The sequence below is a fragment of the Buteo buteo genome, chromosome 21 (assembly GCF_964188355.1).
Source record: "Buteo buteo chromosome 21, bButBut1.hap1.1, whole genome shotgun sequence".
Classification (NCBI taxonomy): domain Eukaryota; kingdom Metazoa; phylum Chordata; class Aves; order Accipitriformes; family Accipitridae; genus Buteo; species Buteo buteo.
The window spans coordinates 189,068-201,821 of NC_134191.1; the positions used below are offsets into that span (position 1 = coordinate 189,068).

At 43.2% G+C, this 12,754-nt stretch overlaps 1 protein-coding gene across 3 annotated transcripts in view; it reads left to right on the forward strand.

Moving 5' to 3' along the window:
• The window catches only part of FGD5 (FYVE, RhoGEF and PH domain containing 5), a 112,207-nt gene that overhangs the window by 68,327 nt on the left and 31,126 nt on the right, over positions 1 to 12,754 (forward strand). For 2 of the 3 annotated variants that reach the window (XM_075053163.1, XM_075053160.1), the window contains exons 6-9: positions 1,846 to 2,001; positions 3,963 to 4,115; positions 8,436 to 8,523; positions 11,524 to 11,574. In XM_075053163.1, the coding sequence (XP_074909264.1) occupies positions 1,846 to 2,001; positions 3,963 to 4,115; positions 8,436 to 8,523; positions 11,524 to 11,574 (448 nt within the window). The remainder of the gene's footprint in view (positions 1 to 1,845; positions 2,002 to 3,962; positions 4,116 to 8,435; positions 8,524 to 11,523; positions 11,575 to 12,754) is intronic. The other variant, XM_075053161.1, reaches the window with a different exon arrangement.

Here is a 12,754-nt window from a genome sequence, read left to right on the forward strand (position 1 = left end):
TGAAGATAAACCATCTAGTTACAGTGCCCTAGCTCCTGGCAAAGGCAGCCAGAATCCCTGGATTAGGAAGCTGCCTCACGCTACTCAGCAGCAAAGCATTAGTTATACCTCTGCACAGCATCAGCTTTCCTGCCTTGTTGTGTGGTGCATTGCATTGCACCCCATTGCCACAGTTTGCATTCAGACCTTGTCATGGTATAACCCCAGCCATCAGCTAAGCACTATGCAGCCACTCACTCACTTCCCCCCCACCCAGTGCAATGAGGGGAGATAATGAGGAAAAAAAAAAGTAAAACTCATGGGCTGAGATGAGAACAGTTTAATAGGACAGAAAGGAAGAAAATAATAATAATAAAATAATAATAATAATAATAATAATAATAATAATAATAATAATAGAATTGGAATATACAACACAAGTGATGCACAATGCAATTGCTCACCACTCGCCTACTGATGCCCAGTTAGCTCCCGAGCAGCAATCCGCACCCCCAAACCAACTCCCCCTAGTTTATATACTGGGCATGATGTCACATGGTATGGAGTATTCCTTTGGCCAGTTTGGGTCAGCTGTCCTGGCTGTGTCCCCTCCCAAGTTCTTGTGCCCCTCCAGCCTTCTTGCTGGCTGGGCATGAAGAGCTGAAAAATCCTTGACTTAGTCTAAACACTACTTAGCAACAGCCAAAACCATCAATGTGTTATCAACATTCTTCTCATACTGAATCCAAAACATAACACTGTGTCAGCTACTAGAAAGAAAATTAACTCTATCCCAGCTGAAACCAGGACAGACCTCCACAAAGCCCAGGCAGCTTTAAATGCCTGAGCTTCTCTAGCCACTGCCTGTGAAGAGGGGATGTGTCTGACAGCAGCAGGCAGGGGAAAGAAACAGTGGCTGGTAGGAATCTGCAAAGGGCCAGGGCACCACAGGAGCTAAGGTCTCTCAAGTGTATCCAGGTGCCAGCAAAGGCTCCTTTACAAGCATGAAGCAGAGAAGATGGATTTTGTAGGAATTGGGCTTTTACCTGAAAACATTTCAGCATCCAGAGCTCTGGATGAAGGAGACTTAAGCAATGTTTTGCACACAAAATATCTGCTGGCTGCTGCTGGGATGATTTTCTAATGCCCAGGGATCTAATACAAATTATCACTGCAGTTTGAGATGGAGGCCTTATTCCTCACTTCCAAGTCAAAGCTGGGGAAACATTTTGCTATGCACTCTTAAACAGGTGCCCTAATATGTACCAGAGCTAGCTACATTTTAATATAGAGGAAATTACTCCTGTGCCCACATAATTTATAAATCACTTCAGGATCAAAACCATTTCTAAGATGAGGAAAAAAGGTCTCAGGTTTCATAGGGAAAATTATTTCTTCCATAGCTTAAATGTATAGCTTCTTCCTCTCTTTAAGTTCACATTTGGAGACAAGTGTTGCAAATTTTAGCACAAGACTTGTACACATTGATGTTTTTCATGTCAAGCTGTTGGACCCAATGAAGTGACAGGAGAATCTCATCCTTCATTTTTAAAAACTATGTTTCTGGTTAAGAAACGCTATAAAAATGAGACCAGCTACATCCAGAAAAACAGGAAAAAAAGGCAAGGTAAATAAAAAGATACCAAACTCATTGTATGCATAAGGGTCTGATGGCTTGGTCAGGTGAAATGTTCAATTTTGTGTTGACAGCATTGTGGAATTCAGCTGAAAATGTGTGTGAACTAATGGATGGAAAAAAACATATGCTATGACTAATGCAGAGTTTAGGAGTTGAGAAATTGTAATGATAATTTCAGAAAAGAGACTTTAAGTCTGTTTGCCCAATTTCTGTATTGTTGTTCACAGGATTTCTATGAAGGTATCTTGAAAGTGCTTGGAGAAGAAGGTGAAAATGAGCAGGAAGAAGTTAAACTCAAGCAGGGCTTAAGTGAACTCCCTGAAATTTATGAATTACACCAAGACATCCTGGGACAACTGGAAGAAAGAGTCCTTAAATGGCAAGTATAGAATGGCATGGTTTGGTAGCCTTAACATACCCTTCACAGCAGGTGGGTGAACTTGTCGGTGTTTCCTTGATCCCACTGGCAGGGAGGCTGGGATTCCAGCAGACATGATAGGATTGGAACCTGAACTACTTTGGCAGATTTTGCGTCCAGGCAGGAAGGAAGTAAATGTAGAGGCTGTCAGGCTAAGAAACCAAATACTGAAACATTTATGCAGTGCACAGCCCATGACTCCAAAACAGCCCTGTCAGTCAGTGTAAGGACAGCCTGCTTCATATTCATTATCCTCTGATGCTAGTTCACAGACATCACCAAGCAGCTTCACACTTGTGGCCTGAAGATCACAGACTCATGCCATAGGAAGTAGGAACAACAGACATCAGAACTGGTCCTAAAGAATCATCTGCTTACAGAAATCTACATAGCCACTGCGTAGCTCTCAGATAAGGGACACCCCATTACTCCCAGCACTAAGGCAGGGCTCTGCACAGGCTAGGCTTCCAAGCCAAACAGACGCTGTCAGCCTGCTGAGGGACTCCACATAAGCCAAACATCCTTATAGGGCAAGTCGTTCCATGAGAGAATAAGACCATGCCTAAGACAGACAAAGCTCAAAAATTCATTCAGTTAAGGAGACCTCTGACCTAAGCCAGGCTGCCAGGCCGTAGTGTATCAAACTGCTGGAATAAGAATGTCTAAGAGAAATTACCTCTGCAGACCCAAGCTGACTAAACCTACAGCAGCTAGCACAGGCCCTGGCCTAGACTGAACTACTCTGGCTATGACAGCTTATGATGGACCATGCAGCCTCACACCTCCACCTTGCTGGAGTCCAGGAGGCAGTGGCTGATCCTACCCCAGCACTGCCCCTGAGCAGTCAAGGAAGTCGATTAGATCAGGAGAACTTTTCACTAACAATCCTAAATGCAGGGCACAGCTCTCCTTGTCAGCCCTGCACTTTCAAGTCAAAGCACACAACAAGGAAAGAAAAGGCTAAAGAGAATGTTATATTGGTTCATGTCCACCAAGGGACTGTTACAAATGGCAGAAAGACTTAAAAAATTTCATCAGTGATTTATACACTCATACCACAAACAGAAGCGGTGTTTTCGGCTGGGATCTAAAATGGCTTATTGCATCCTAAAGAAGTCATAGTCCTACTCTAGCAGCATCCTGCTTGTTCTCTCAGACAAAAGGGACACAACTGGAAATGCCCTAAGATTCTGTCCAGAACTACTCTGTGACACTGGAGAAAAAAGAGGGCTGTATTGCAAATGCTGTCAACACAACAGAATGACACGTGGCATATGACTGCACTCATACAGGTTCCCAGGTGACCACCACCCTTGAACCTTCCAGTAAGTCCTTCCATGTGCCTGAGCTCCCCCAGGCACTCTGTTGCTCTGACATCCCCAGGAACTCATGTTCCTCTCCTAACTATGATCACTCTTTTGCAGTCACAGATTTTGTCCTGTTCTCTCCCTGTACATGCTTCATAAATATTACAATACTGTGCAATTGGGTGCTGACACTGATGATGGTAGGGCAGTGCTGAGAAGCGGGCAATGAAGGAGAGCTGAAGATATGATATTACAACTGAAGACGTATTATCCCCCACAACCAGTGCTCAAAGCACTGCAGCAGCTGGAAGGTCTGTTTGGAGCAGCAGAAGCTGTGTCCAGAAAGGAGACATTGTACCCACTATGGACACACAGTGCTGCCCTGGCAAAGGCACAGCCAAAGGATCAGCCCCCCATGGTGCCCATTGAACAGCAGCCCACTTTGTTGTCCAGTATGTCCATGAAGCACTGTCTCTTCCCTGCCATTTAACCCAGGCTTTAGCTGCACAATATCCTTCACCACTGTGGGTCTAATACAATGAGAAAAGAGTATGGTTCTTCTTTAATTTTTATTTATTTGTTTGTTTGCTGCTGCTTCTCTTTCTGTGGCCTTAGGGAGGAACACCAGAAAGTTGCTGATGTTTTTCTCTCCAGAAAGTCAAGGCTGAATCACCACACAGCATACATTATGCAGTTTGATAGGAATTTGGCTTTGCTAGATGAAACCTGCCTTAAATATTCCCAGCTGGCTACCATAATTCAGGATTTTGAGGTAAGGCTCCCATGTTTTTTTTACCTGCATTAATGCATGGTTGTGCCACAGGGCTTACTCAAAGATATTTTTTCTACAACTCCTCCAGTGTTCACACAGGATAAAATTGGAGAATAGCTCTGTTCACACATCCTGGTGCTAAAACAGAAGTGAGGTTTTCACATGTGCATGTTGCATTTCTGTTTCTGTTACCCACACACCCCTGTGTGTGCATACAGAATGTATGTTTGTGAATCTACAGATCCGTGACTATATTTTGCTGAAATATATGCACATAATGGAGTAGTTCCTCAGTCACGTATTAACTTATTAAGTTCTTTGAGGATGTGTTAGAGTTAATAAGTATTATTATTACCATCTCTTCATATCATCTCTTCTTTCACTGCATTTTCATTCCTTTCTTTTATACTGGGTCTGGTCAGGATGAAGTCAGGGTTAGCCTGTATAGGTAGGTGCTTAGCTGCTGGCAGCAATCAACCCACAACATTTTTACAATTGCATTTCTCTGTATTTTTAAATGCCTGTTAACTGCTTCCTCTGTTTACAGAGGATGTTGTGACAGGCAATGCTGAACTGCACAGGAAGACACAAACAGGGTTCTTTTCATCTAGACTCCCTGAATGGTCTGTAACTTCTAGGCCTGTAATCTCTGGCCATGTAGCAAGAAACAGGTATTTTCCAGTTGTGTTAACTCAGTCATAGGTGCTGAATAACTGAAAAACACCATCAAGATACATGTGAAAGAAATTCCATGATTCCTGATTACATTTTAAAGTACTGGCACTGTGGCCACTTCACATAATTTCAAAAGCATAAACCCATATGTGGATGGGAAAGTTCAGCTGGGCTACACTGACTCTATTGAGCTAAAATGGTTAAAAGCTATGCTGCTTTATTGTGGGTCTAGAGCCCCTGTTTCTTATTATCTTTATCTGATAAGAGAAATAACAATGTACACTTGGGTGGCAGAAGGGCTGTAAGGATAAATTAGTGATCGGACCTTAAAGGTTATTTAGAATGCCAGCTCTATGGGGTATAGATTGTGTTTTTCTCTGCAGCACATGTGAAATAGTAAGGATAACAATTAATTTCAGAAGACATTTGGAAGTCAGCATTTACAAACAGATACCTTGCAGTCACAATTATTTCCTGTTAGCAGCTGAGGGAATCTCTGGTGGCTCACACTGCTCTGAACATGAACTTGGCAAATGCAGGTTTTCTAGTGAAAGCCTGTATTTCCAGCATCCCTCCAGCCACAGGCCTACACACTTCTGTCTTAACTATCAACCCTGAGATTTAGCTCTTACTTCTAAGAAAACAGATGAGGCTTTTCCTAGGATGAGATCAGCAGGATTTTGCCCTAGAATCAGTGAGCTCTGTAACTTCTTGCCCTCTTACATGCATGCATACACACACAAATGAGGGGGAGGTGTGTCTCAGTCCTTTCCGATGGCATTTTTTTAAAGCATGACTGTCGTGGTTTAACCCCAGCCAGCAATTAAGCACCACGCAGCCGCTCACTCACTCCCCCCCCATCCAGTGGGATGGGGGAGAAAATCAGGAAAAGAAGTAAAACTCCTGGGTTGAGATAAGAACGGTTTAATAGAACAGAAAAGAAGAAACTAATAATGATAATGATAACACTAATAAAATGACAACAGTAAGTAATAAAAGGATTGAAATGTACAAATGATGCACAGGGCAATTGCTCACCACCCGCCGACCGACACCCAGCCAGTCCCCGAGCGGCCAAAAAAAAAAAACCACTGCCCCCCCCCTTCCCAGTTCCTAAACTAGATGGGACGTCACATGGTATGGAATACACCGTTGGCCAGTTTGGGTCAGGTGCCCTGGCTGGGCATGAGAAGCTGAAAAAATACCCGACCATAGTCTAAACACTACTGAGCAACAACTGAAAACATCAGTGTTATCAACATTCTTCACATACTGAACTCAAAACATAGCACGGTACCAGCTACTAGGAAGACAGTTAACTCCATCCCGGCTGAAACCAGGACAATGACCACTATAGCCTTCCAGTCTAACAACACAGAATTTAGGGCCTCATCTTGTTTCTGGCACCTTTGACTTGAGTATGGGGGACTGGGAATGCTCAGCACAACCCTGAATGCACATTTGGTGATGGTAATCAGCCAGTTAGAGGAGTAATGCAGTAACAAGAGACATCTCTGCCGTCTTGGAAAATGTTGTCTCTTGCCAGCCTTCCTTTAAACAGTTAGATTCCTATTCTCATTTTGTCCCTTCACAAGTGGCAAACACTTCAGAAATGTTTATCAATGAACACTGAAACCCTGTGAAATTAGACTGGATTTTGGACTTCCACCTTGTAAGGAACCATCTGGGTTTTGTGCCACTCCTCTCAGGTACTGTAAGGTTCTGTTTCTTGGTGCCTCTGGTGATGTGGAGACTTTTGAGGATTGAGTTTTGTGGCTTTCTATTGTTTTTGCAGCAGTGTTGTGACACTTAATAGATACACAGCAAGTTTTCCTATTTTAATTGAGCCATTACAGAATAGAATCATTTAGGTTGGAAAAGACCCTCAAGATCATCGAGTCCAACCATAAACCTAACACTGCCACTAAACCATGTCCCTAAGCGCCACGTCTTTGAAATACCACCACGGATGGTAACTCAAACCACCTCCCTGGGCAGCCTGTTCCAGTGCTTGATAACCCTTTCAGTGAAGGAATTTTTCCTAATATCCAATCTAAACCTCCCCAGCACAACTTAAGGCCATTTCCTCTCATCCTATCACTTGTTACCTGGGAAAAGCGACCAACCCCCACGTCGGTACAAGCCCCTTTCCTGTGCTTCCTTTTCTCCAGACTAAACAACCCCAGTTATCCTCAGCTGCTCCTCATAAGACTTGTGCTCCAGGCCCTTCACCAGCTTCGTTGCCCTTCTTTGGACATGCTCCAGCACCTCAATGTCTTTCTTGTAGTGAGGGGCCCAAAACTGAACACAGTGTTTGATGTGCAGCCTTACCACTGCTGAGTACAGGGGGACAATCACTTCCCTCGTCCTGCTGGCCACACTATTTCTGACAAAAGCCAGAATGCTATTGGCCTTCTTGGCCACCTGGGCACACTGCTGGCTCATATTCAGCCAGCTGTCGACCAGCACCCCCAGGTCCTTTTCCACCAGGCAGCTTTCCAGCCACTCTCCCCAAGCCTGTAGCACTGTATGGGGTTGTTGTGACCCAAGTGCAGAACCCGGCACTCAGCTGAATGTTATACAACTAGCTTTGACCCATCAATCCAGCCTGTCCAGATCCCTCTGGTAGAGCCTTTCTACCCTCAAGCAGATCAACATTCCCGCCAAATGCGGTGTTGTCTGCAAACTTACTGAGTGTGCACTCAATCCCTTCATTCAGATAAATGATAAAGATATTAAACAGAACTGGCACCACTACTGAGCCCTGGGGAACACCACTTGTCAAGGGCCACCAACTGCATTTAACTCCATTCACCACCACACTTTGGGCCTGGCCATCCAGCCAGTTTTTTACCCAGCAAAGAGTATGCCCATCCAAGCCATGAGCAGCCAGTTTCTCCAGGAGAATGCTGTAGGAAATGATGTCAAAGGCTTTGCTAAAGTCCACGTAAACAACATCTGCAGCATTTCCCTCATCCACTAAGTGGGTCACTTTGTCATAAAAGGAGATCAGGTTAGTCAAGCGGGACCTGCCTTTCATAAACCCATGCTGACTGGGCCTGATACGCAGCAACATGCAATTGAGTTGAATCTAAAGAGTAAAGGTAAAGAGAAAAATGCTGCTAGTTTTTTCATGTGTGTGTTAAATCAGATCACGACCTCACTTTATTTTCTTGTAAACACTCTCTGGACATTGAGTTCCAACTCAATCACAATACTTGCTGTATTTTGCTCAATTCCTTGTCCTGAAATAAGATACTAAAATGTTGCAGGCAGAAGAAACTTTCAGTCCAAAAAAGGAACAACAATGACAAGCCTCACTGAGATCTGATACCTCTGCCTTCTGATGCCACCCTAAAATCTTTATGGCTTACCTTCTAAATGGTATTCACTTTCCTCCCTTTTCCCTCTGAGTTCAAACGATTTGTGAATGATGCCATAGGAAATAAACTGTTTACAGTACTTCTTTGTAGTCACAAAGACAATACCCCCTGGCAAGCTGGGCAAATTGGGAATGGTTCAATGGAATTTGTGCATGCAACTGGTAGCAAACTTTCATTGTACGTATCAGGTGGAGATGACAGTTTGCTGCTGAGCTCACACATCCCTGATCTTTGTGTTTCCTTTCCCTTTCATTGAGGACAGCAGAGCTCTGGTGGCAGCCCTCAGAGTGTGAAACACCAGCTTTTGAAAGTGGTGCAGCGTGTCTTCCAGTATCGTGTGCTGCTCACAGGTCAGTAAAATCACTGTCAAAGCTACTCAGTGGAAACCCTCCCATGATGTTCTGTGCCTCCATTGTGCCACATGTTGGTGCCAAGACAGCTAAAATAGGGCTGAAGCAGTGTGGAATTTCCTGGGAACTTCAATATGCTTAGTACAGGACTCAGGAAATGTCAGAGAGCCTGGGAAGGAGCAGGCACTTCTTCAGCACAACCATGCTGAAAGGTCACAAAAAAGTGTAGTCAGGTGGTTTTAGCCATTCCTTCTTGGCTTTTTCCTTCCGTGAATTAGGAGAGGCAGAGTTCAGCCTCACTGCCAGCAAACAGGTTTGATTTTAGTTATGTCAAGGGCAATTACCAAAGACAATAGGGGACTGTAGTCCCCAGCAAGGGGACTCTGCATTGCATCCTGTATGACAGTGGCAAGCACCATCCACTTGTACTCTATCAACAAAGCAGTTGTACCCAGTACTGCACCCTAAGCCCTATGTACAGTACACCCAAGGCTAGTGATAAGTTTAAGTCAAAATCCCAGTCCAATTTCTCTGCATTGTAGGAGACAGAGATCCAAATTTACATTAACAGTACATTTACAGATTTTACATTTATAGTAACATCTTCCCTTTACATTCAGGACCATATATATCACTCCCACCTGGAGTCTCTCCAAGGGGGTTGTGTTCCCTCTGGTGGCTCATTCTCTGCAAGCCACAGCAAATCTAGCAAGTCTGAGCCTGTGAGGGGAGCAAGCTTTCTGAAGCAGGATGTGGCGCCTAGAAAGAACTGTGAAGTTTAGGTTTCTAACAAATGAACTGGTTGGGGAAGGAAATGGTGAAATGTAACAATGAATCTCAGTGTTGTCCAGTAATTTAGTCAGATCAGAACACAAAAGAGCAAGGATCCATAGACATAAAGATGGAGAAATGCTTTGGGAGTATGTATATGTGTGGGTGGAGAGGGATGCAAGATGAGTTATGTGTGGGACGGTAAAAAGGAATCCATAAACCTTGCCCATACTCAACAGCTGATGAAGGGCACAGCATATTAGAAGGGACTCCTATAGATGCAGCAGAACAAAGTGACCATATGAAATTTTTATTCACAGCACAGATTAGCAGCAGTTTCATCTTGCTTCAGACACTTTGATCAAGGATGTAACTCATTATTCACAGCTGGTTTTGCTTTTTTAGTAAGAGCAACACAAATGAACACCGGGTGCCAAGAGTAGGCCTTTTTTCGTGTCTGACTTGCTTCCCTCTCTGGGTGTGTTTACATTAAGGACAACCTTCCAGACTTCCTGGTTGCAGTACTTAGTAGTCTCACATGATTCTTACAGTGTTTTTAGTGCATGCACACAAATACTGCATCTAAGAAAAAAGACTTGGCATGTCCCTGTCAGAAATACCCCCACTATGCTCCATTTTCTCTGCCCATTTCTGTGGTCCACAAGGTAAATTGCAAACATGAAGCATGGTATTTTGTGAGAGAGCTGGAATTCAGTCCAACTCCAGTGATTGGATTCCATCTATGCTTGAAGCAACTTAAGCTCCTCCTTGTCCCAGGTACTGGCACTAACTGGGAAAAGAAAAGCTTTCGTGTGTAGTGAGATAAGGTCTTCTGGATAAAGCTATTTCAGAAAATAGGTTTACTGCTTCAGTTCTTCACCTCAAGAAACCAAGCCCCTCTTTGCCTGCTAGGACAGAGTAGTTCTGGAATAGTGCAGTCCTTCAGATTCCCTAGACAGCATAAAAAAAAATTAAAATATGCAGGTGTACTTGTGTGTTCATAACTGGCTGTTTCTACCAGATAAGGAAGGGTATTTTATGAGGATATTGGTTGCCAATTACTGCACTACAGCCAAAAGGAATTGCCCACTCAGTTAAATGTCCATAGCCAAGGACAGAGCTTGCAGCTGTGAAAAGGAATGCTAAATATTGCCTGATAACACCACACAACCCCTTGCTGCCTGCCTGAGTACCAGCAGATGCTTTCCTGAATGCATGTAAAAGCCAGGTAGGTTTTGGGATGCCAGGGAGGGCACAGCACTAGAAAGAGAAACAGCTATGGACAGGACATTCAAGGGAATGGATATCCATGCACAGCACCATTCTCAGCACAGAGGCCTAATTATTGGATGCAGAATTTAGGAGCCTGGATTCATCAGAAAGATAAGAATGAAGTATTTCAGGATTAGGCTTTTCAAATGGTGGCACTTAGATACTACAGTCATTAAAAGCATAAAGACACAGACAAAGAACAGACAGACGATCAAAGGCAAGCAGTCCAAACAAAACTGACAGGTTAAAGGTTTGAATATAATGCAAATATAATTCCTGTAAACGTAAGTCCTATTGTGTGTATTTTACAGAACCTCAGAATGAGATTGAGTTCTGTAGTAATCATTGAACTCTGCATGTACAGAACCAGAGTCTCCTTCCTGTGTCTATAAAATGCATGTAATTAATTTACTATATAGAAAATCAGTCATTACAGCCAACCCCATTCATTCAGATGGGAATATAGAATTCATTAGAAAAACAATTATTTGTAAAGTGGTGCTACGCAGAAATTCTTTTGGCTGAGAAACAAGAAAATATTTTTGTCACTCTCTGTTTAGTTGTTCATACCTGCCAAGTTATGTGATGAGTCCAAATCTGTATCAATGCTCTTGCATTGATTCTCAAAGCAGAATGAAGTAAAATGTGAGTTTTGCTTTGGAAAGAGGCTATATACACTTAATTATTTGGGAATAAAGTGATATGGGACATACTGTGGATGCCCTATCCCTGGAAGTGTTCAAGGTCAGGTTGGATGGGGCTTTGAGCAACCCGGTCTAGTGAAAGATGTCCCTGCCCATGGCAGGGGGGTTGCACTAGATGATTTTTAAGGTCCCTTCCAACCCAAACCATTCTATGATTGTAAAATTAAGATTTTATGTTTTAGCTAATAATACTACAAATTATGTGGATTTGTATTCTGATTACTGGATGTCTGTGTTTGATTATTTTCTACAGATTACTTGAATAATCTTTGCCCTGATTCTACAGAGTATGAAGCCACACAAGGTAAAATGAAATGGGTAGAACAAAAATTCTGCTTTGCTAACTCTGCTTCCAAAGAGGTACAGGATCTATACTGGTAATATATGGAAGAGGATTATTTTGAAGATTTTCTGTCAATAGGTTAGATGTAAGATCTGTAAGAACTGATTACTAATTTAGACAAATTATTTAGGGCAAGGAACCCATCTTTTTTTCATTGAAACATGTGGGCTTCCTATAGTTTTGACATAATGAACTTACAGAAGAAGAAATTATCATCTAGACAAGCATGGTGCAGATATTGTAGTTCTGCCCCAGTCAGCGGGGAAATCCTAGTCCTCTTTGGTTCTGTCTATATTTGGCCTGGTCATTGTAAAGTCAATTGGGATGGCTCCACCTGCTTGTGTGTGTACCATTATCTATGGTATGCCTGCTGTGCTTTGTGAACTTTGGAGAAACCCAGGAGGTTTGAATTGGGTATCTGTATTCTGGATTCCTTAAGCCTAAGTAAACTTGAAAGACATTGCATAAAAATCAGTTCTGCATAATCAAGAACAAATCTAGATGTTCAGCTGCTAACACCATCCTTTCCAACACATCAGATGGATGAAACAGAAGTCTCTTACTCCCACTGAAGTCAAAGCAAGGTTTAGCTGTGGCTTCAGTGGGAGTGGCTTCCACACTGGAGTAAGCAGGAATAACATTGTATTAATGAAACCAGTTCACCTCTGTTACACCCAGTGTAAATCCAAACCAACTCATAGCGGTAAGGCCTGCGACTGACTGAAGGTCAGTCTGTTCTGACGTAGAGTCTTGTGCAAGATTTAGGACCCTAGTCACTGACAGTGGGACTACAGCTATACCAGTAATTTAAACAAGGCCAGGGCACATGCTCGAGCCTTGTGGCCACAACTGCCTATCTCGTTTGTGGTTAGCACACACTTGTCACATTTCTGGCCAGTGATGGCTAGCGTGCTCCCACATTACACCTAAAAACAGATAGGATGCCCTGTTCTACAGGGGAAGAGATCTGAGATAAGGACCTGAGCCATGTTATGTCACTGCTCTCAGGGCCAGCAAACATGCCCTGGCCCAGGTTATTTGCCAGTGGGAAATGCTTTGGGTGTTAATTTATGTCAACATTTCATACACACTTCTGTGAGAAAGGGATGACCTGTCCCCTCCCTCGGCAGTAAGGGGAAAC